The sequence below is a fragment of the Talpa occidentalis genome, unplaced genomic scaffold (genome assembly GCF_014898055.3).
Source record: "Talpa occidentalis isolate TD23 unplaced genomic scaffold, MPIMG_talOcc4v2.1 talOcc4.7, whole genome shotgun sequence".
Lineage (NCBI taxonomy): Eukaryota > Metazoa > Chordata > Mammalia > Eulipotyphla > Talpidae > Talpa > Talpa occidentalis.
The window spans coordinates 133,219,246-133,243,330 of NW_023605083.1; the positions used below are offsets into that span (position 1 = coordinate 133,219,246).

General features: G+C 53.7%; 1 protein-coding gene and 1 long non-coding RNA gene across 8 annotated transcripts in view; both read right to left on the reverse strand.

The window, feature by feature from the left end:
* The window catches only part of RNF157 (ring finger protein 157), a 66,049-nt gene extending 56,835 nt beyond the window's left edge, over nt 1–9,214 (reverse strand). For all 5 annotated transcript variants that reach the window (XM_054688775.1, XM_054688771.1, XM_054688772.1 and 2 more), the window contains exon 1: nt 9,127–9,214. In XM_054688775.1, the coding sequence (XP_054544750.1) occupies nt 9,127–9,214 (88 nt within the window). The remainder of the gene's footprint in view (nt 1–9,126) is intronic.
* A 797-nt stretch (nt 9,215–10,011) lies between these two features.
* LOC119232054 (uncharacterized) lies at nt 10,012–23,759 on the reverse strand. Of its 3 annotated transcripts, XR_008549625.1 has the most exons (6): nt 23,727–23,759; nt 22,378–23,096; nt 18,335–18,492; nt 14,136–14,273; nt 10,559–12,504; nt 10,012–10,464 (listed from the first exon to the last, which is right to left on the reverse strand). It is a non-coding gene; the product is annotated as an uncharacterized LOC119232054 (long non-coding RNA). The 3 variants fall into 3 exon arrangements; XR_005121998.2 differs by having other exon boundaries at nt 10,012–12,504; XR_005121997.2 differs by having other exon boundaries at nt 10,012–12,507.
* Between the last annotated feature and the right edge of the window lie 326 nt (nt 23,760–24,085).

Below are 24,085 nucleotides of genomic sequence, written 5' to 3' on the forward strand. Positions count from 1 at the left end.
CTGCGGACAGCTTCACAGTTCTGTGCTCAACCTGCTGCGCCACCGGGGAGGCCCTGTGTCTCCATTTCTTTTGGACTCATAGGCGTGGCCTTGCTGGATCATGATGTCAAATGCAAAGCAGAAATTTATGTTTAACTTTTTAAGACACAAACTTTTTTCCAAGTGGCTGTACCATTTCACATTTCCATCAGCAACACACACAAATTTCAATTTCTCTGTGTTCCCACCAACCCAAGTGTTGTCTGTCTTTTTTATTTCAGCCATCCTAGCCGGGGGAAGAGTTATCTTGCTGTGGGTTGTTTTTTTTTTAAGATTTATTTTTATTTATTTATGCATACAAGAGCTGGGGTACAGAGGTGAGAGGATTCACCAGAGACAGAATGGGGGAGCAGAACAGGTGGATCTACTGAATGTACTGCTGAGGGGAGCAGCAGGCGAGAGAGGAGAGGTCTGCTGCGCCATGTGGGTCACTCCCTGGCCGGGCATCGAGCTCAGGCTGATGTCTTCAAGGAGCGAGCACTGACTCCTTAGGCCACCAGGGAGGTCCTCTCTCTTTTCATCTTAATGTTGTCTTTTAAAGCACATTTTTGATTTTGAAAAAATGTACTTTTTTTAATGGACTGTGCTTTGGGGGTTATATCTGAGAACTCCTTGCCTGATCCAAATCAAGTATTTTCTCCTCCATCTTCTTTTAGGGTTTTCAAGTGCTGGCTCTTGCATTTAGGTCAATGATCCATTTCTAAAACAGGTTTCTGGAGACAGAACTCACATACCATACGCTGCCTATGCAAAGCATACGAGCTGATGATGTTTTTAGTATATTCAGAGCTGTGCCACCATTTGCTACCATCTAATTCTAGAACATTCTCATCACGTCAAAAAGAATCCCACCAGCTGCACGCCTTACTGCCTCCCTGATCCCTGCAGTCACTAAATCTACTTTCTGCCTCTACAGATGGGAAACCCCCCCTCTCACCCTCCCGGACCTCCCCCATACAGTTCCTGTAAATGAGATTACACAGCCTTCAGCATCTGGCTTCTCTCACCTAATGTAATGTTTCCAAAGTTCATTTGTGCTGAGGCAGTTATCAGCACTTCATTTCTTTTTAGTGCCAAATACTACTCTGCTGTGTGGCTGGACCACACTTATTGATCAGTTGTTCTGTCCATCAGCTGATGGACATCTGGGTTATTCCCAGCTTTTAGCCACAATGAATAATGCTGCACGAATGTTCGTGTACACGTTTTTTGTGTGACTCTTTCCCGCATTTCTCTTGGACATATACCTACCTAGGACTGGAATTGCTGAGTCATATGGTAATTATTTCAGGAACTGCCAACTGTTTTCCAAAGCAGCTGCACTGTGGTGCCTTCCCACCAGCAGGGTATCGGGGCTTCAGTTTCGCCACATCCTCACCAACACGCACCATCATCATCATCATTATGTTTGCCACACTAGTGGGTGTGAAGTGCCATCTGATAGCAGCTCTGACGCACATGTCTCCGGTGGCTGATGATGTAAAGCATCTTTTCAGGTGCTTACTGTCCGTTTGTATATCTTTTTTGAGAAACACCTACTCACGTCCATTGCCAACTTTTACTTGGGCTGTGTTTTTGAGTTATTCGGATTCTTTATATATTCTAGGTAGAAACCCCTTATTATATGTATGGTTTGAAAATATTTTCTCCCTCGCTATGGGTTGCCTTTTCATTCCATGACCCATCCTGGGTTAATTACTGGTGATGCGAAGAAAGGGTCCGAGTTCTTTTTCTCTTATTTCTTTGCTTGTTAATATCCAATTGTCCCAGAGTGTTTCATTGAAAGAAAAAGACTAGGCATTGGCTTGATGCCCCTATCAAAACCAACTGGCCATAAATGTAAGGATTCACATCTGGCTTGCAAGGATTGCACATCTGCTCCATTGACCTGTGTTTTTCTTTGGGGCACTGGCCAGAGGTGTGGAGGGTGAGAGGATTCACCAGAGACAGAGTGGGGAACAGAAGAGGCAGACTGACGAAATACACAGCTGAGGCGAGCAGCGGGTGAGTCAGGAGAGGTCTGCTGTGCCATATGGGTAGCTCCCTGGCTGGGGATCGAACTCGTGCTGCAGTGGCTGCAGACAACTTCATAGGTTGCGTCTTAACCCCTTGCGCCACCAGGGAAGCCCCAGCTGATCAATTTCTACAAAATTATTTGTGGGGATTTTGATAAAAACCATACTCAGTTTATGGGCTAGTATGGAGAGCCCCCATACCTCAACAACACTGAGTCTCCCAACCAATGAACATGAAATGTCCTTAATTTAGATCTTTTTAAAATTCTTTAGTTAAATCATCAATCTTGGCAACATTTTGGAATTTTCAATGTATAAGTCTTATCTTAGTTTATTCCTGAGAATTTTATTCTTTTTGATGTTCTTGGGAATAGGATTCCTCTGTTTTCAGATGATTGTGTATAAAGATACAATTTATTTTTGTATGTGGAACTTGTATCTGCACCTTCCTAACTCATTAGTTCTGGTAGGTTTTTTGTGTGTGGAATCATTGGTATTTTCTACAAGTAGGATTATATCATCTTTGGATAAAGACAGTTTTACTTCTTCCTTTACAATCTCACATTTTTTTAATGACTTAAGTTGTGTTTTGTTTTTTTTCAATTGTGTTCGGTTTGCCTTCTTGTACTAGTTAGAATCTCTAGTGGCAAAGACGCACTGTGTTGTTCTTCATCTTAGCAGAAAATCATCCTGTATCTCAACATCAAGAATGATGCTAGTGATGGGCTTTTTAATAGAGATCCTTCATCAGGTTGAGGAAGTTCTTTTCTCTTCTGCATTCCATTAGAGTCGTTTTTTTTTTTTTATCACTGATGGGTATTAGATTGGGTCAAATGTTTTACCTGCATCTAGTGAGACGATCGTGTGATTTTTCTTTTTTGTGTTATTAATATGGTGTCTTAACATCGATTGGTTTGTGAGGTATTAAGCCAACCTTGCATTCTTTCTCATATCCCACTTGGTCATGGTATATTCTAGATTCTTATTTATTTCCACATGCATGCATTCTACCTTTGACAGTAGGTAATATTTTGAAAGGAGCATAATTTTTAAATGGTGATTTTTAAGATTAACTTTAAGATTTCTAAACATGTTTCCACGGCATGAGTACTATTTTAGCAACTGAAAACATAACCTGAGTACCTACTTAGAAAGAATAGTTAAAACAGGAAGTTACTGCCTCCTAAAAAAAAAAAAAAAACCACAGGAAGTTACTATAATGGTTCAATTTTATATTTCAACCTGGTTAGGATGTGATATTTTCCCCAAAGCTAGTCTAGATGTTGCTGTGAAGATATTTTGTAGATATGATTAACATCTCTAATTAGTTGACTTTTGATAGAAGAGAATGATTACCCTTGATAATGGCAGTGCGTTTTATCCAATCAATTGAAGGCCTTAAGAGCAATAACTGTGGTTCCCCAGAGAAAAAGAAAATCAGCCTCAACAATGGAACACAGAAATCCTGCCTGAGTTTCCAGCCTGCCCGACAAACTTTAGACATGCCAGCTCCCACATCATGTATTTCAATCATGCCAATTGCTCAAAATAAAGCTCTCCTACATATATATCTCCTATTGGTTCAGTTTCTCTGGAGAACTATGAATGAGCCAACAAATGGTTTGTGATTTTAATGCTCCTTTCGGTGACCCACATCACAAATTACACGTTGACAGGAGGGTTTCCAGGCAGAGAAGACTTGCTGTTTGCCACAGGCATCCAAATTACTGAGTGCAGGATCAGAAATGCCTGGAGGGGCACCATGTGATGGACAGCAGGTGTGCAATGATCTGCATTCATGGTGATAGAGAAAAGAGATGCCAAGGAACAGAAGAACAGAGATCACCATCAAGTAGGGAAGTCAAAGGTCCTTAACCTTAAGACAAAAACCAAGAAGTGGAGCAAATCAGTCTGCTCTCAAAAATATTGGAGATTGTTAGTGTAAAAGAATCACAACAGTTTCAGTGTGAAAAAATAGCACTAGCATTTGAACTCTTGATCTTGGTTATCTTTAAATGGAGCCACATTTGTTTTTTTATAGTATTAAATGTATTTACTACTAATTTTAGGAAGCTACTTAATTTTAAGTAAAGTATCAAACTGCCTATTTACTCTGTAAAAGGTTCCAGACTTTAAAGTTCTGCTTTCAAAACCAATTATTACATTGATGCTCCTGAAAGCTAAAAGAAACTGTTATAATTAATTGACAGGCGGGGACTTATTATCCAAGCTTTAAACACTGTTCTTGCACATAGGACCAACCACCCGCATTTATGTGCATGCCCATGGAACAATAATTTGGAGAATGATGGCATCAGCTGCTCAGGACTCTGATTAGCATTCTGAAATTTCATAATGGTTTACCTCTTAACACCTGTGCAAACTCCCATTTTCCAATCAGGTATGGAATTAAGCTATATTTGTAGTATGGCTTATTTCTTTCTGGATAGAGAAAACAGGCCAAAAGATTTTTATCAATGTGGTAACCTCTTTCAAAAGACGGGCATGCATGGGGCCTCCCTGGTGGCGCAGCGGTTGAACGCTGGGTTGCAAAGCTGCCCGCGGCCTCTGCAGCGCCAGTTCCATCCCCGGCTGCTCCCCGGCCACCAGAGGAGGGTCCCACATGGCGCGCAGACCTCTCCTGCCGCCCGCTGCTCCCCTCAGCAGTGTACTTCGGTCCTTCTGCCTGCTCTGCTCCCCGCTCTGGCTCTGGTGAATTCTCTCACCCTCCCGCGCTTCTGACTGTACCCAGTGCATGCATAAACAAAACAAACAAACAAACAAACAAATAAATAAAACATGCCTCTGTTAAAAAAAAAAAAAAAAGATGGGCATGCATGCATAAAAACAAGGACCTCAGTAAAGCCATATCTTTGCTAAACAGATGATCTTCACTTCCAGAAGTGAAAATCTACGAGAAGGATTTAACAGCATGTATGGCTTCCAACTCAAAATTTACATGGGCAAAACCAAATGCAGAAGAGTGCTATAAATAGCTTTCTATGCTAATGTAGAAATACTCTACAGAAAGGCACCCCCACCATACTTCCTATACTTAAGCAATTAATATCAAGTATTCATTAACAAAGCTAAAAATCATCTAAGAACATATGTATAACATTAATCATTGCTGCACTGCTGGCAACAGTAAAAGGTTGAAAAGCAAACTCCCAAATGTTCAATAGGAAGCAATGCTAGAAAATGATGGCATATGCATACAAAGGAATATTATACAGTTGTCAAAAAAGAACCAAGAAACTCTCCAGCATGGAGATAATATGAAAAACATCCCTTGAAAGTGAAAACAAACAAGGTGCAGAACATTCCAAATAGCAATAATGTTCTTGTATTTATATAAGAAACTCTGGGGTCTCCCTGATGGCACGAGGGTTAAGCAGCAGCACTATGAAACTATCGGCAGCAACTGCAGCATGAGTTTGATCCCCCGTCAGGGAGCTGACCCACATGGAGCCAGAGACCTCTCCTGTCTCGCCCACTGCTCCCCTCAGCTGTGTGTTTCAGTCACTCCTCCTGTTCTGCTCCCCACTCTGTCTCTGGTGAATCCTCTACTCCTCCCCCTCCCCTGCACCCCTGGCCTAATACACCTGGTTCATATATACATAAATAAACCTTTTTTTAAAAAAAAAGAAACTCTGGAAGAATCCCAAAGAAATCAAATCAGTTACATGCGAAAGGGGGGATGTACAGGGAGGTGAAGAGCCGGGATGGGGTGGGGAGGCAGGGGTGTTAGGGGGAGAGGATGTCCTGAGCTAATCCCATACAGGCTTTGTGGACCCCACCCCCACTCCAGACTAAAGCCATCAGGACATTGGGAAAGACAAATCCCGTCACCACCGAAGGGAAGGTGGCTGGGACCTGAGGGTGGGGTTAAGCAGCCAGGTTGGATATAAAAACCAAACACGTGGGCCTTGGGCTGGCTCGCTCTGTCGCTCACCTCCTGGCTTCACGGCTCCCGGCTCGCGGCCAGCTCTCAGAGCGCCATTTGGGTTTCCAGATCGGCGGATCGGGTAGGACACATTTAAAACTTTGTCTCCCACTTTTCTCCCTGAGCTGTGCATTTCCTCATTTCCCCTTCCCTTGTCAATAAGCCTTTTATTAACCTTTCGCGTGTGCCTGCCGTAGAGCATTGGTAAGTCCTTTTAAGCGCGCGGGTGAGGACCCACAGTCAGGCACCCCGTTTTGTATCGGGGCTGCCCCATAACAGTTGTACTGAGAATAACATCCTCACTGGATACCTTTTCACTCTTTTACATTTGGAACCATGTGGCTGTCGTACTTACTTGAAAAATAAGCCATCCTAAAAAACTGTGTTTCCACCTAGCTCTACTTTTTTTAAAAATACAAACCCAAGTTCCAACATGAAATCAGCTGTTCTCAATAATTTTTAAACGTTTCCAGTTCAAAGTGCATACAAAACTAAGGGGTTTCTTTAGAAACACTAAACAAAGAAAAGCCATTTTTGCTGGACACTGTGACGGTTGCATGGGGACAGGTGACAGCGCTGCTTTCTGGAACAACTACTTTATTCCACAGACAGGATTCAGATCCTGTCCAGAGGGCAGAGGGTGAGCCGGCCTTGGCGGGGTCAGCCACCTGCAGAGCTCTGACTGGGCTATTTGCTCTGTCCTACCAGGACTCAAGGAGACGTCTCGAAATCCACCCAGTCGGATTCCTCCACATCACCTGAGTTTTGTTTCCATTCTGATGCAGAACAGCCTTGGCTCCTCAAAATCATCAAGGACGAGTTCAAAATTCAATTACTTATGAAGCAGCAGTGGCTGGTGGCTCAGTGAAAAAGCACTAATGTGCTGAGGACTCCGGCCACACGGAATCATTTCTCTGGGACTCGCGTTCTTCCTGGCCAAAGGAGTTGTCTTGAGCCAAATTCTCTCGCAGCTTCCTTTCAGGTCTAAAATATTGTTATCCTATAAAGAGCCAGGTCAATTAAACACCAGACGACGTGGTGGGAATCAAATTGGTGCAATCAGTGTGGAGGGCAACCTGACTCTGTCGAGTAAGGCTGGAGATCTGCAAGTGTGCAGCCACCGGCAACCCCGGCCCGGCCCAACTGTACGTCCCGGGAGGACAGGGACAGAGGAGAGAATGACTCTTTCGAGCTTTAGGAATCCCGGTTGGTTTGTTTCCCCCCCCACCTACTTTTGCTGCCGTCCAATTACCTATAACCAATTCCTTCTTTAGATGCAAACTCAAAAAATAAAAAGATGAGCTGGAGGGTGGGCGATGCCTCTAGCCCAGGGCACTGTATAAGATCATGCACATCTCAAGTACACAAAGGTTTGCTAACTGGGACGTGACTATCCTGGTTCCTATTTCTGTGTTTTACCTTCAACATAAATCATTCGGCCCACTTGCTGTAAAGATTTCCCTAGTACAAAACTTCTCATTAAAAATGAGGTACCAGAGGCTTCCCTGGTGGTGCAAGGGGTTAAGACGCAACCTATGAAGCTGTCCACAGCCTCTGCAGCACGAGTCTGATCCCTGTCCGGGGAGCTGCCCACATGGCACAGCAGACCTCTCCTGTCTCACCCACTGCTGCTGCCCTCGACGGTGTATTTCAGTAGATCTGCCTGTTCTGCTCCCCACCCTGTCTCTGGTGGATCCTCTCACACACACACCCCACCTCTGGCCTGCACCCCAGCTCTTATATGCATAAATAAATCTTTCAAAAACAAACAAAAAATGAGGTGCCATTAGGCAAAGCTTTTAAAAGACTGGTGGAGAGAAATCTTGAAGACCATAGACATCGAGTGTTCGTTAAGAAGGTTTAGTTTGCACCACTGTCTTCGTATTATCATCACCCAAGACTCACCCAGGCATCGCTGCCCTTTGGGGACGAGCCTCCTGGGATTACCCTTTGGGGACGAGCCCATGCGTGAGGGGTACAAGCTCTTTGGAGGCAGCAAACTCCACGAAAACTCCAAGCTCAGCAAAACACGCTCCATATTTGGATCAATAAGAGCTAAGTGCTGGAGGGTGGGGGAGATCCAAGAATACTTGTGCATATTTTAGTCCATTTAAAAGCAAAATGCATGGCTGTTTGCTACGGCCATAATTAGCTAAGGCTTTATCAAAGCACTAATGACGGCCAGCTTCATCCGAGGCAGCTCTAAAACAGCTCTTCATCATAGTCCTCTCCGCCAGGGCTCATTTTTTGGCAGCAAAGCAGTGAGAACCACAGTCTGGCAGACGCTCCGCAGGGTGCGGGTTCAGTGTCTGGTCCCTGCCTTCACCTGGCACCCACCGGACACACTGCTGGGAACCAGCTCCTGGCCTTGGCACGTCTTTATTCCACCGCCCCAGCGCTGACCCGGCTCCGCGATCACCGAAACCCTTCTCCGTCCTAAGCCAAAGCCAGGAGGGGGGCCCTGGTCCTCAGACGTCTCGAGAAAAACAATGAAAAGGCAGGCGCAGAGCGCGCGGCCCCCGCAGGCCGGAGCCGGGGTGCGGGCGCCCCGGACGCTCCCCCCAGCGCTGTCAAGGCTCGGCCGCCTCGGGGCGGGGGCTCCGGCCGCGGCCGCGCATCTCCCCCGGGAAGGGCCCGCGAGCAGGCGCGCCCCGCGCGCCCCGGCCCGGCCTGCGCCCGCTCCAGGCCCCGGGCTGGCTCTGCCCTGACGCCGCGCCGCGGGCCGGGGGTCGCCCGACCCGGATGCCCGAGCGTCTCGGCCCCAGACGCTTCCTCGGGCGTCTCCCCCGCGCCAGGGATGCGCCGGCACCTCGGCCTCCGCGCGCAGCCTGCGGCGCCAGCGGCTGCTCCAGCCCGGCGCGGGGCGCCCACCGCCCGGCGGCGCCTGGCACAGGTGCCCGGCGCGGAGCCCGAGCCCGCCCCGCGCGCGCGCAGCTGGGGAGGAGGGGGCGCGCGGGGGGCGCGGGGGGCGCAGGGGGGCGCGCGGGCACCCCGCCCCCGGCGCCGCAGTCCCCGCGGACACGCGCCCCCCGCGCAGGCCCGGCCCCCCGCGCCCCCCGCGCGCCCCGCGCCCGCGCGCCCCGCCCGCCCGGCCCGGCCCGGCCCGAGGGGCGCGCGCGGCCTCACCGGACTTGGGCGGGTAGCGGTACACGGCGCCGGCCGGGACGTCCACCTCCTCCACGCCCGCGCGCTGCCGGCTCGTCAGGGCGCCCATGGCCGCGCCCGCCGCCGCGCCCCGTCGGCCGCCGGCTCCGCCCGGCGCTGCGGCTCTGGCGCGGGAGCCCGGGCGCCGCGACCACCGGCCGGGGCTGCGGGCCGGGCGGGCCGGGCGGGCCGGGCCGTGATGTCAGCGGCGCGGCGGGCGCGGGGCGCGGCGGCCAATGGCGGCGCGGGGCGGGAGCGCGGCGCCAGCCAATGGGCGGCGGGGTGCGGGGTGCGGGGCGCGGGGTGCGGGGGCGCGGGGCGCGGGGACCCCGCCGGAGAGCGCGTCCGCGGCCCGGGCGCCCCGTCCCCCGCGGGAAGCTTCGCCCGCCCCGCCCCGGCCCGTGCCGGAGCCGGGCCCCGAACCCGCCGAGGGGCGCCCCGCGGCCCGACGGTGCCATGGGGGGGCAGTAGGGGACCGCGCGGCCTGCGCCCCTCGCTGGACCCGCGCCTCCGTGAGCGCTCCGCGAGCCCCGGCTCCGGGGATGGGGGACCCCGGTGTCGGTGTTGGCGCCCGCCGGGAAGATGCCCCCCTCTCGCAGGCTGAACCCCACCCGCCGCCTGCGTCCTTGACAGCTTGGGGGGGCGCAGCTGGGAGAGCGCCGGGGATCAGGTCAAGGCGGTCGCCTCTGGGGCCACCTCTCGGGAGCTCTGGGACAGCCGGGGTGTCCAGACAGCCCGGGGGCAGCAGGGGGTGCGGGGGAGCAGCAAGGGGTGCGGGGCGGCTGCCGGGTGAAGACACACACGACAGGGGAAGCTTGGACAGACAGAGGACGTCATCCCGAAGCTTAATTACAGACATTTGTGTTTTCAGCCTTTTGTTTTATTTGTGGGTCTGGTTTTGTTCGCTTTTGTTTTTCTGCGAGGGTGGACGGAGCAGCAGAAGCTCCCGAGGCCACGCCGGACTCGAACCTCTCTCCAGCCAGGGTCAGAGAGGGCTGCGCCGCGGCGGGTGGGGAACCAATGCACCCGACGTGACTCTTCCGACTTCTGGGCTTCTCCCGGCCTCCCTTCTCCGGCAGGCGTCCCCAGACCCGGTGCTGAAGGCTGGCGAGCCTCGGCTTCCTCCAAGGGCCCAGGGGCCAGGACCCCACGGCTGTCACTTACATTGACAGGATGGCCCGAGCGGCAAGTCTATGGCGGTGACCAGCTGATGGGCCCCCTCCGGCCCCCACCCCTAAGGCCTGGAAGGCTTTCAGGGCACCTCTGGGTGGGAACTGCTCTCCCTCTTCACACCCCTGTGGCCTCACACCTTGTCCCATCCTGTAATTATTGGGTAAAGGTAAAAGACAAGTCATGAAGGTTCTAGAATCCTCCCGAAATAGCGTAAAAAGTTGTGTTGCCTTTGAATCCCCACCTCTGTCCACAGGCTTGTACCGGCCTTGCTCTCAGCATTTTGTCCAGGGGCGATCATCCCCTTTCCGCACCTATTGGTGTCGGGGGTTTCTTCTTCCCAGTCGGGCCGGGCCGGGCAAGGATGTGGCTCCGTCCGGCAGCTCCGGCTGCCGCCTGTTGCCCATAGGGATCTATTCTGAGAGCCCCTCCTCGGCCTGTGCTGAGCCTGGGAAGCGGGTTGGTCCCGGTCTTGGATAACATTCCCCAAGCCTATAACGTGGTTCCTCCTCCCACATATGAGTCACCAGGCCAGTGCCTGGAAGATAAACAAGGCGCGGAACGTGAGCGCTGCTCGGATGCTTTCTATGCTCAGGCTGAGTCAAGGCTCGGCTTCAAAAAGGAGCAATAGGGACCTCCCTGGTGGCGCAAGGGGTTATTAAGACGCAACCTACGAACCTACCTGCAGCCACTGCAGTGCAAGTTTGATCCCCGGCCAGGGAGCTACCCACACGGCGCAGCAGACCTCTCCTGACTCCCCGCTGCTCCCCTCACACTGTATTTCAGTTGATCTGCCTGTTCTGTTCCCCATTCTGTCTCTGAGGAATCCTCTCATCCCCCAAAACTCTGGCGGTGACAAAACTCTGGGGTGCCTGTACCCCAGTTCTTGTATGTATAAATAAATAAACCTTAAAAGAAAAAAAAAACGAAGCAATAACCAGCCACCAAGTGTCAGGAGGCAGAAGAGAAAGGGAAGGGGTGGTTCAGAGAAAATTCTAGGTCAGAGGCTTTCCCCAATGAATCAAGTTAGAGTCCCTCGGACAACAGGGTCAGGCCACCCGCTCACAGGTAGAGACCAGAGGACGCAGCCACAGCCCAGGGCAAGGGGAGATAAGCGGCCACACCTTTCAGCAGTCCCTCTGGAGGGGCCAGCCCGCATTCCTCTCCCTCTCCTTGACGCCACTTGGCGCCCTGGACAGAGATCTGGGCCAGGGAAGGCCTGAGGGAGAAGAAGGCAGAGACAAAAGGAAGTATCCAGAAGTAACTGCCATCTAGAGGGCCATAAAAATGCTTTTAACTTGGGAAAAAAAAAATGGCCTGGGGCGGGGTGGACGGTGTAAGCACCAGCAGGCCTGTGTAAACAGCTGCGCAGCATCCTGCGGAAGTTGGCATTGCAGGGTGCAAGCCTTGCTCGGGCATCCTCGGGAGGCGGGGAGGTGGGAGCCACCTGCTCCATCAGGTCAGGGTCCTTCTCCCCAACCTCGGATCTGGGGAGAAAGCACCAGGAGGAATGATTTCTGGGTCAGCTAGTCCCTCGGCACTTTTCCTCCTGCTCATTTCGGCTGCCCTGGTTTCAGCTCACATGGGCATGTCCCACCTCGGTCACACCTGCGCTCATTTTAGCCGCGGTGCAGACGCCGCTAACGGGAAGCGGGGCACGCCTGCAGGTGAGGAGCTGACAGACCTGCCCTGGATGTAGCATGAGTCCAAGCCAGGGAGGCTGGGGGCCTGGAGGAGCTAAGTCAGGCCCCTTCTTAACCCTTCCGGGGCCAATTCTGCCCCCGTCTGGGAAGACTGCGGCCTGGCTGTGCTGAGTAAGCGCGTGGGTCTCTCCAGAAGACACCAGGTCCCTGGTGGGCCTCTTGGTCCTCAGCCCGTGATGTCAGTGGATTAAGGCTGAATCCACTGGCAGCGAACGGCACGTCCTGCCCAGGCCCGTGGCCCAGGCTGACGTCCACCAAGGGGTCGGCGTCCACAAGTCCTGGGGCCCTGGGAACAGTTCCTCTGGCCGCGCGGCAGTTTCTCTGATGAAGAAAATAACCTTGTCCATTAGGAAATCAGCCATCAGGCTGTCATTTTGCTTCTTGCCAAATGTGAATTCCTTATTGTGGATTTCCTCCTCAGCTGCGGCCTGAACAAAGAGAGCTGTTCAAAAGGCTGCGACTTCAGCTGCCTTTGTAGCTTCTTTATCTACTTTTCAAGGGAAGACAAAAAAAGACAATGTTTACGCTGCTGCTCCGCGGGAGAAGAGCAAGGCGCCTGGGGTGTGACCCTAAGCTGCCGCTCACTCTGTCAAGCTGCGTCTCACCTGCCTCGCCCTAGTTCTCAGCCTGCTCCTGAGATGAGGCCCCGGGGCCTCCGTCCCAGGCAGGGATTAGTTTAGAGGAATTAGCAGAGTCAGCTCCATCTTGCTTCAGCTCAGCTCAGCCAGCCATGATTCCCGGCCTACAAGCCCGTTTCTGTACCGTCGCCGGCCCCTCCTTTCCCGGGATCTGAGCTCACCCCCCCCACCCCCCAGAGGCTGCCTGCACAAGTCACGGAGGACAGAGGGGCCCCGAACCTTTCAGCCCAGCGTCCACGTCCCCCCAGGTGCCCCGCTGCCCTTCTTGGGAAAACCCCTCAAGTGGCCAGAGCCCCCAGCATCCTAGCATCCTGCTCCCCAGAGCAACCAGAATGTGGAAGTGGCAGTGGGGAGACAGCTCCCCCCCTTTAACTACTGAGGTTACTTAGGAAATTGAAGGAAGAAAGTGAGAACAGTTCTCTTCCTCCTCCAGGGTTTCCTGAGTACCCTGGCTGGAGCACCAGTTCTGGAAAAAGCCTACAGGTCGTCTCACTGAGCGCCCCCGCTTCTGCAGTGGAGGGGGACCAGACCCGCCCCAGGCTGTCGCGGGGCAGCCAGTACCCAGGGTCCGCCTGGCAGTGGGAAACCCATCTGCTGCTTTGGTTTCTTTTCTGAAGGGCCGACTGTCTTCTAGAAGCAGCACGAGGGGACTGAGCAGCGTGGGGGAACGCTCAGAAGCCCAGCAGAGCAGCACCCAGCACGCCATGAGCGCCCCTAGGAGTCCGGGACTGTGCTCAAGGTGGAACAAGAAGGCCATGACGCTTCTCTCAGCTGGCGTCTGCCTACTCCCTCCCTCTCCCGTGTGAAACCCGAGCTAAGGTCAGCTCCTCTGGGGCAGGAACCAGAGGGCAGATGAGCACCGAGGCGCCAGGGGGCACAGTCAGAGGTTAGCTCCAACTCTTAGCAAGTGGGTTAAAGTGCCAGCAAGAGGGTCCCTGCAAAGTGCAAGCGCGGGCTAAAGCCCACCGCAGCAGGCACGCAATGGCCTCCTGACGACGACGCCGCAGGTGTTCCTGAGCCAATTGCTTCTTTAAGCGATAATGAAAGTGCTGGCCTCGTCAGGCACTTCAAAGGCCGCGCGCTGTGCCAGCCAGGGCAGTAACAGAGCTCTCCCAGGAAACTGCTGGAAGCCTTAGATCTTTTTTATGTGCCACGAGGTGTCTATTATATTGTTTCGCTGTATATTGTTATCTTTTATGGTCCATGATAAAACCCACGTGTCTTCCTGCCCCTTGGTCCTGGTTCCTCCCGTCCACGCTCGGCCTGTCCATGAACCTTCCTGCCGTCGGCGCAGCCGCTCCCTCAGCCCCAGCCTTTCAGCGGCTCCCAGTTACCTTTCAGGAGTGCGTCCTGCTCCCAGCAACCCCCCTGCTCGTGCCCCCAGGCAGTTCTCTCTCCTGCTCAGGTTCGTTCATGGGAAAGCCAGCCTCGTGTGCCCACTTCGTGTGCCAAGGCGTGTGCCATTCTGAGGAAATCCTACCTTTTCCGTGAAGTCACCTCTGGCCCTTCGCTGGCTCTTCTCCCTCCGAAGCCCGCTGCCGGATGATTTCTGTGTAACTCTTGCACTGCGGGCACACGGGACGTCACCAGCCCCCCAGGGCAAAAGGCACGCAAGGCTCTGGAGCCAAACAGAAAGAGGTTCCAGTGTCACCTGCATGTCCCGGGAAAGCGCCTTCGTGTCTGCGCCTTAGCTTCCTCCTCCGTGAACTGGGGAACAGCAAGAGCTGTTTGAACAGGGGACGGGACGGGGTGGGGAGGGGGGCACAGCTCGGGCGCACAGCACACGCTCAGCCAATGCTAACTTTGCAAATTCATTATTTGCTTCTGTCGGACACGGAAAGCCTGTAATTATTTTTGTAGCACCTGCAGAATAGTGGGACCCCTCCATGCAGTGTTGTGGCTGTGATCACCCTCACTGTGGCAGTTCTCTTCAAAGAAACGCGATGATCAAAGAAATGAAGAGGCACAGGGGCTGTCCGCGTGTGATCCTTTGTGCCCCTCACCACCATCCGTGCCCCCCTGCCCCCCTCACCCCGCCCCCCCCTTCCCCCTCACTCGAGCCTCTGAGTCCTCCGGTGTTTATTCATGTCTGACAGTGCCCGGCAAGTACTCTGCCTTGTCTGTCATCCCCCTTGGAGGTGCCCAGCAGAGTGTCGCTCACTCTGACTCGTTAGTGCACGTAACTCCCTCGAGCGCCCTCATCTTTCCTTTTGGCTGGAAAGTATTCCACCTTTTTTTAACTTGCAAAAATAAATAATTTTTTATGAAATGGTTGGACTCCAAAGGGTAGGATTTTTTTTTTTTTTTTTTTTTTTTTGCACATAGAACTGGGGTATAGGCCAGAGGATTCATAGAGACAGAGTGGGGAGCAGGACAGGCGGATCCACTGAAGTGCGCTGCTGAGGGGAGCAGCGGGGAGACAGGAGAGGTCTGCTGCCATGTGGGTCTGCCATGTGGATCAGTTCCCTGGCCGGGAATTGAACTCAGACCACAGTGACTGCCGATAGCTTCATAGTGCTGAGGCTTTATCCTCTGTGCCACCAGGGAGGCCTGACTGTTAACTTTTGGAGATGAGCTCTGGCCAGCCAGGGGCACCCTGCTTCCCAAGGCCTCCTGCCCTGGCACTGAGGCTCCAGGGGCCCGCCAGGAGCTGTCTCCCCGCCTTGGGTGGTGGCTATGAGGGACCAGAGGAAGAGCCCATCTGTGCCCCTTCCTCCCCGGGGTTGATGCTACCCCCAAGTGGCCTGCCAGCCCCGCGGGGGGAGGCCACTGTCCACTTCTCATCATGTGTCATTTGCTAACTAGAGAAAAAGCTCCTTGGGGCCTTGCGTCGTGGCGCAGCGGTTGAGCGCTGGGTTGTGAAGTTGCCCACAGCCTCTGCAGCGCCGGTTCCATCCCCAGCTGCCGGCGAGGGTCCCACATGGTGCGACAGACCTCTCCTGCCATGCCCGCTGCTCCCCTCAGCAGTGTATTTCGTCAGTCTGCCTGTTCTGTTCCCCACTCTGGCTCTGGTGAATTCTCTCGCCCTCCTGCGCTTCTGACTGTACCCAGTGCTTGTACAAATAAATAAATAAATCTTAAAAAAAAAAAAAAAGAATTGCAAAGTGTACACAAATGATCCTGAATGGGTAAGAAATGATAAGAAGTTCTCTAAATTAACTTCCGTATGAAAAAAATATATAAATATATATATATATAAAGAAAAGAAAAGAAAAGAAAAAGCTCCTTGGGCTGGGCCCGCTGTTGAGAGTCGATTATGCCGGGATTTTGTCAGCGGCTGTTAAGCTGAAACAGGCCATAATGGGGCTGGTTTTGTTAGGGGGAAATGATGTCCCGAGTTAATCCCATACAGGCTTTGCGGACTCCACCCCCACTCCAGACTAAAGCCATCAAGACTCTGGGAAAGACAAATCCCATCACCACCAAGGGAGGGTGGCTGGGACCTGAGGGTGAAGTTGGGCAGCCAGGTTGGATATAAAGAACCAAACAGTGGGCCTTGGGCTCTCTCTGGCTCGCAATCTCTCGCCTCCTGGCTTCACCGCTCCTGGCTGGCGGCCAACTCTGAGAGCGCCATTTTGGGATTCCTGATCGGCGGATCGGGTAGGACGCATTTAAAACTTTGTCTCCCACTTTTCTCCCAGAGCTGTACATTTCCTCATTTGCCCTTCCCTTGTCAATAAACCTTTTATGAACCTTTCGCGTGTGACTGCAGTAGAGCATTGAGAAGTCCTTTTAAGCGCGCGGGTGAGGACCCACAGTCAGGCACCCCGTTTTGTATCGGGGTTGCTCTACAACAGTTTCACCCCAGATACCGTCACAGGCTGCAAATCAGGCCCCTCTCCCAGAGCCAGTTTACCAGAACACCCCTGGCCGTAGGTGTCTTCGAATCCCCCAGAAGGGCTAGCCTCATCATTTCTAGATAGTAAATGCTCTAAATAAATGACTATTTTTAGCTAAGGAAAAATCTAATAACATACTTGTGGAAAACTCACATAGTTGCACATTCTGAAAAACAGTGGAACAGATCAGTGTACTTCTCCTGTGTTGTGGGGACCTCGGGCATCAGGAACAGAGGGGGGTGTCTTCACGTAACAGATGAGGGGGGTGACGTCATCCTGACTCAGCGTAAACGCAAGATTCTTAGAGAGAGGACGTGGTTACAATAAACGCCTTTTTAAATCGTCTGAGGAACACTGTCCTTGAGCAGGAACTTGATCCAGCCACTGTGAGTGCATTATCTCATTTAATCTTCACAACAGCTCAGAAGCTGGGGACTATTACTGTTTGCAGATGAGACACAGGCACACGCTGAGCAGGGAAGGGAGCAGGAATGTGCCTGAGGCGGACGGGGGAAGGTCCTACCCACCCAGGGCGGTGCCGACCAGCCTGCAGCAGGGAGTCTACCCTGGGCCCGGCCAGCAGCGGAGGGGTAAAAGGGCAAACCAAAAGGGCAAACCACTGGCGTTCTCGACACCCTTCCTACCACCACCCACTGTCACCTTGCCTTCACCTGCCTTCCTTACCCTCCCCACTTCCTTCTTCGTTATCTCCTCAGAATTAGGGCCAATTTTCAACTAGCCCTTTGACCCGCCATCCTCTCCAGCCCTCTTGGGCCTTCAGCTTGTCTCCAGGACTGTGGTGGGTGAAGAGTGCGCCCCTGGGAATATGTCAGGGTCCCCGGGGCCTGTGGCTGCCTTCGGGCACCTGTCCCCTCGCTGCAGGCCACCTGCTGACTGGGCCAGGGCTCCAACTGGGCGGCGGGGCAGCTCTGGACAGAAGCTCCCAAGGGCAGGCAGGACACCAGCTTTCTGTCTGCTCCCAGGACCCAGGACATGAGCACGGATGTGGTTGGTGCCAAGGCCTGTAATGGTGTCCCCCTAATTCTGTGTGCAGCCAGTGTTGGCATTCTCAGTGAAGACTCCCTTCCTTTTTGGTGGATGCTGCTCCGTGTTTGGGGACAGCACCGTGCCTGGCTTATGGTGAACAACGCGAGGAATGTTACTTTGGGCTGGTCAACCGCGGGTGTAACTTGGAAACCACGTTGGGCGCCAAACTGTTGTAGAGCAACCCTGATACAAAAAGGGGTGCCTGACTGTGGGTCCTCACCCGCGCGCTTAAAAGGACTTATCAATGCTCTACTGCAGGCACATACGAAAGGTTAATAAAAGGTTTATTGACAAGGGAAGGGGAAATGAGGAAATGTACAGCTCTGGAAGAAAAGTGGGAGACAAAGTTTTAAATGCGTCCTACCCGATCTGCCGACCAGGAATCCCAAAATGGCGCTCTGAGAGTTGGCCGCCAGCCAGGAGCCGTGAAGCCAGGAGGCGAGAGATCGCGAGCCAGAGAGACCCCAAGGCCCACGTGTTTGGTTTTTATATCCAACCTGGCTGCCCAACTCCGCCCTCAGGTCCCAGCCACCCTCCCTTAGGTGGTGATGGGATTTGTCTTTTCCAATGTCCTGATGGCTTTAGTCTGGAGTGGGGGTGGGGTCCACAAAGCCTGTATGGGATTAACTCAGGACATTATTTCCCCCTAACAACATCAGGGTGGCTTGGGCCCTTGGGAGTCATCTCCTGCCCTGAGGCGCCAGCCTTCCTGAAGGCGGGGTCCATCACTGCCAATTTGACATATAAAATGACATATAAAACGGGGGCTTTGTTTTAGACAAATGCTTCTCACCCAGAACTTCTTTTCCTTTGCCCATTCATCTTCTCGGCGTTCGCTGGCTTCCTGGACCTTCTGAAACCTTCAAGCGGCAAGAGAAATGCCCACTTCACTGTTTCCCTCCGTTCTTCTGGGTCCTGGTCAGTTGAAAGTCCCTCCGTGACTCTGGGATCCTGAGTAAGCAAGTGAACATCGGCTCATCCTCACTGCACAGCAGCCTGCAGGGGGTCTACTGAGCCCAGCAATGCACTGCTCTCTCCACTGCTGCTGCACGCAGTTGGGGCCACCTGTGGCCTGCAGGCCAGTGAACGTGAATACAAGTATGTCAGGTTAAAGTACTGAATAGCTGATGCTCAACTCTCCAGGCCCCTCCTTGCCTGCTGGCATGATCCAGAAGGTGCAAAGAGGCAGAGGAGCCTTTGTCGGAGGCTCTGTGGGCCATGTGGCAAGTACTCATTTCTGCTGTAGGTGCCCGTCAATACATAAGCATCCCAGGGTGCCAATAAAACTTTATTTAAAAAACAGGCAGCAGCCTGAGGGCTATAGTTGCCCCACTCCCAGCTACGCAGCTCCCAGCTGGGACTATCACTGCACTTTTCTTGAGGGCACTTTTCTTGAGCATCAGGGCAGCAATCTCATAAGACTAATTTTCATGGATAAAGAAAGTGATACTAACCACCCACCTCCCCTGCTACCAGGGCCTGGCCTGGCTTAGCTTCTCCCCTGCCCCCGGGGTCTCCAGACGATGCCCTGAAGGGTCCTTGCTAAGAATCTGCTTTCAACATAGCTCTGTGCTTGGGCTTGCACGTTCCTGTTTTGAAAAATTCCCTTCCTTCTCTTCCCTACCTACCTACCTAAATCCTTTCAGCTTCAGCTCTTCCTCCTCCAAGGAGCCTTCCTGGACTAACTCATTGGGACCCATAATGGCTACTTTGGATCAGAGCTGCTGTCTGAGGTCATGAAAAAGAGAAAAGAGACTCAGCCCCTTTGGGAACGAGCCATGTTGACGAGGGGGCTCTCCTGAGCTCACCCAGCAGCATTTGGCTACTGCACCTGGCGGAAAGGGGAGTTCAACCATCCGAGTCCATCTGTCACCCACTCGCACTGCTTGGAGATACTGGTTACACGGAGGATTAAATGACAAAGAAAAGCAAGGGAACGGTGAATGCAAATCTCTGGGGAGGAAGAGGAGCTCTGCATTAGGGGAGGGTCTTGGAGGGTATTCAAAGGAGGGTTTTAAATAGTCTGGGACTAGTTGGGTACACATTGGGTTAACAGGTGAATGTTAAAAAAAAAAAAAAGGTAGATCAGGTAGGAAGGTCGCCTCAAACCTTATAGTCAGGGGCAGCCAGAGCCAACCGGGTGAGGGAGCAGAGAGGCAGATCCGGGCAGATCAAATTCTCTCCCACAAGAGAAGTTCCAGGGACCCTGAGTCCATGTGGACAGAACCCCCCTCGGTGCTCTCTCTGCCCTCTCTCCCCACCCACCCGGGGGCAAAGACACAACCCTGATGTCTCTTTAAAAGGACTGCCAGGGACTCACCCACTGTGAGACACACCTGGCAACCGAGGCAGGGCTGGCACCTTATCACTGGGCTGGCAGGTACAGGACAGAACGCACAGGCCACTGGTGCTGCTTTTGGGGAAATGCCATCGACTCTGCTGGGAGCGGTCTGGCCTTTGTCCCTTGTGGGACATGTGACATTTGGTAAAAATGTAATCTGGTGTAAACCAGCATGAACTCATCCCCAGAGGACTGGCTTTGACCTTCTTGTACCTCCAACCACACAGACCAGCTTTTGTATCTTTCTGATACCCCGGAGAAGAAAGGTGGATTCCAGGGGCGGGCAGGGCTAGAAAGAAGAATGTGATCGTTAAGAGCACAGGCTCTGGGAGCAGAGGATGCCTTCAGATCTCAGCTCCGTGCGGAGCTGGCCGAGTGACCCTGGGCAAGTCACGCAACCTCTCTGACCCTGCTTCGGTCCTCTGTTATTTGGGGGTGAGCCCAGTCCCCACCTTACTGGGTTGTTGTATCGCATGAGGTCACCCATGCTGAGAATTTAGCACAGAGCTGGGTTCGTAGTGGAGTCTCAGGAGACACAAACTTCACTTCTCACAGAGGAGCAGTCCCCCCAGGCCCCCCAAGGTCTTTAAGGAAAGAGACTAGAGGAAAAGGAATACTTCCAAAGCAGCAAGCTCTGCTGAGTCCACAGCACAGTATAAGCAGCACACATTCGCAAAGGAAAGTCCTAGTGAAAATAGGTTGCATTAGGGTCTCCCTGGTGGCGCAAGGGGTTAAGACGCAACCTATAAACCTGTCCACAGCCACTGCAGCACGAGTTGGATCCCCGGCTGGGGAGCTACCCACAATGGCGCAGCAGACCTCTCCTGTCTCACCTGCTGCTCCCCTCAGCAGTGTATTTCAGTAGGTCCGCCTGTTCTGTTCCCCACTCTGTCTCTGGTGAATCACCTCTGGCCTGTACCCCAGTTCTTGTATGCATAAATAAATAAATCTTTAAAAAAAAAAAGGGCCTCCCTGGGGGCGCAGCAGTTGAGCGCTGGGCTGCAAAGCTGCCCGCAGCACAGGTTTAATCCCCGGCTGCTGGGTGAGGGTCCCCCATGGCGCGCAGACCTCTCCTGCCGCACCCCCTGCTCCCCTCAGCAGTGTACTTCGGTCCTTCTGCCTGCTCTGCTCCCCGCTCTGGCTCTGGTGAATCCTCTCACCCTCCTGCGCTTCTGACTGTACCCAGTGCTTGTATAAATAAATAAATAAATAAATAAATAAATAAATAAATAAATAAATCTTTACCAAAAAAATTTTTTTTTAAAGTTTTAAAAAAATAAAGAAAGAAAAAGAAAAGGAAAATAGTTTGCATTAAACGAACAAAAACTGACCAGAGCATCAAAATCCAGGCAAAGAGAAGGCACCAAGGCACCTGCCTGTGCTGGCCTCACCTCAGGGGGCTCGGTCCAGCGCTGCCTTCCCTTTCTCACCGGCATCCACCACGCATCCGCGTCCTTTCCCGTCTCCCTCCCCTTCTCTCAGCATCTTTCTGCTCCTCCTGGCTACCCAGTCCCTTTGTCCCGACATCTTGGAGCAACAGTAAGGGGGAGAAAGAAATTTCAAAGGAGAGCAGGAGAAAGGAGACTTGGGGATCCCGCGGATCTGCGCTCAGTGCTACCACGAATCAGTCAGGGCCTGTGTGACCTTGAGTGGGTTCCTCACCCTTCTGAGCCTCAGGCCTATTGGCACATCCGGGAAGATGTGCAGAGGTGAGCAAAGTTCCACAGGGCACCTGTGCGCGGTGGTCTGCGCCACCTGGGCCTCCAGTTCCCTCTCTCAGCCTTGCTGCATGCTTGGGTTGGGAGAGGAAGGACGGGGAGAGGAATGGGAATCTAAGGCGCTGCAGAGATGGGGGCGGGAACAGCAGCTCTACCCAACCCCCTGCAGCCACCACCACCCTAGCCAGCCAGTGCCCTCCTGCCCTCCTCAGGGGCTCACTCCCTTTCAAGCCCCGGTGGAAACCCCGGCCTGCTGGCTCTTGTTCGGTTGGAACACAGCGTGGAGGAAGGCGGCGTGATGTAATGGGGAGCCTCCCGGCCTGGAGCTAGAGGAGGCCTCACGCCACCCTGTCGTTACTACGGCCTTGGGTAGGCGCGGCCCCTCCTGCAGCCTTCGCTGCCTCCCTTGCAAAAGGGGGTGGAGGGCAGCTGAGGCCTGAAAAGAGCTCACAGACAGTAAGCCGCAGGAAGGTGCCCAGCTCCCAGCTGCGCGGGCAAGCGGCAGATATCTGTGGGCTGCTGTGCCCGGCTCAGCTCCGCCCGGCGCTTGGGCCTTGTATACAAGCCCAGAGGAAACATTCAGAAAGTTGTTTCTCTTCTGAGTTGCTGCATCATCACTGGTTCTTGGCCTCCACCGCTGACGCAGGAGGACTTACTTCCTGCTGAGGGTACCACTGCGTTTTATTTGTTATTAATGGGCATGTTTTTATTGCTCTGCTTTACCTGCCCCACATTGTCCTCTCAGATTAAAATAATAATACGTTCAGATAATGATACCTTGCTCTTGAGGAGCTGCTTTCATCCTCATGGCTCACAGCGCTCTACAAACATGACCTCATTCATTCATCCTGAGCTGGGGGCGGGCACTGCTGGCTCTCCAGGCCCATTCATCTCCAATCGGCTTCTCAGAAGTCCGGAAGGAGTGAGCATTATCCACGGCTCACCACCACAAAGCCCCACGGAGCTGCACCGCGCTCCCTCGCCCAGTCTCAAGGGACCGTACGCCCACAGAAGATGACCAGACCTGAGTCCTTCGGCTCAGGGACCTTGTCTCCCAGGCCTCTCTGAGGTCCTCACAGCTGTGCCCTGTGAAAGGTTAAAGAAACCTTTGGGGCGCAGGAGACAGCGGGTTTGGCATTACGGGCATCTCCAGGGCCCTTGTCTTCCTTGAGAACTTGCTCATTGAGACCCAGGCGCTCCCGCGGCCTGACGAGCCTCTGCCAGGGAGAGGTTACCACTCACGGCCCTGGCATGTTGGACGCCTGTACGCACTTGTGGAAACTGGAACACCCCGTGATGACGGTGCTTCCTCCTTCTGGGGCTCCCTGGCCGTGTAGGCTGCTGGCGCCTCACTTTTGTTTTCACCTTGCAATTACTGGAAGGGCAGGGCGGCAAGGTGCGCTGGACTCCCCGGCCGGCCACACTCTGGGCCCCGGTGAGCAGCTGTGGCGAGAGGAGACAGCGGGTCTCAGCAGGCAGAATGCTGACTCCAGCCCCTGCCGAATAAACAAACAAACAAAACGGGGTACTCCTACTCGTGCCCCAGGCTGTTTTCCTTCAGCCCATAAACACTGGGTGTGTCCTTCCTTATTTGCATAATTTTTAAAAATACAGCCCAGCTTTCTAGTGGGAGAGTTCGCTTCACTCTAGACAACATCAAAACACAGCCGCGTTGCAGGGCCTGGTGTCCTGCACACCCAGCCAGCTCAATACACTCTGTGCCTGGGGCTTCAGCTTCAAAACCTGGGGGGTTTATCGGAAACAGAAACTCTACCAGTGACTCCCCAGCAGGATTCACCTTCCCGGCCTCCCCAGCTCCTTCCTCCCTCGGCCTGGAGCTCCTCTCCCGCCCCCACAGCTCCCAGAGCAGCCTGGAAGGTCAGATCCTAGCCCAGGAGGAGGTGGACACTCAGCCTGCAAACGTGACGTGGCCGTGAGCCGCCTCTGCGTGTCCATGTCTGGGGGTGGGGGGCAGCACCTGCGCGCAACCCCCTCCCTCCCTCTCTCGCCCCCCCTTTTTTTTTCAGGCTGCAGAAATGAGAGCTTGAGTTGGGGCAACTGATGCAAGAAAAAAAAGCCCAGCCTGGGTGTGGGTGCCTGAGGGCGCCTCCCCCTTGCAGCCCTACCCGGCACGCGTGCGCCCCGTCTGCACGGCTTCGGGGTGCACCGCTCTGTGCCCGGGGGCCCGGGCGGGGCCGGGGCGCGGGGGGCGCTGCGCGTCCACGGGGCCGCTAGAAAGCGGGAAGGAGCCCCGCTTCGAGGCCGGAGCAGCCGCAGGGGCTCCGCCGCCTGTGCCTCGGCGCTCCGGCTCTGGGGGTGACCGCGGCCCCCGGAGGAAGTGAGTCAGCGCCGCCCCGCCCCGCCCCGCTCCCCCAGCTGAGGCGCCCGCGTCCATGAAGCAATGAATGGACGGGGCCCCGCCCCCGCCCCCCGCCGCGGCCCCGGGCCAATCAGCGGGCGCCCCCGGCCTCGGGCCGCGTTCAAA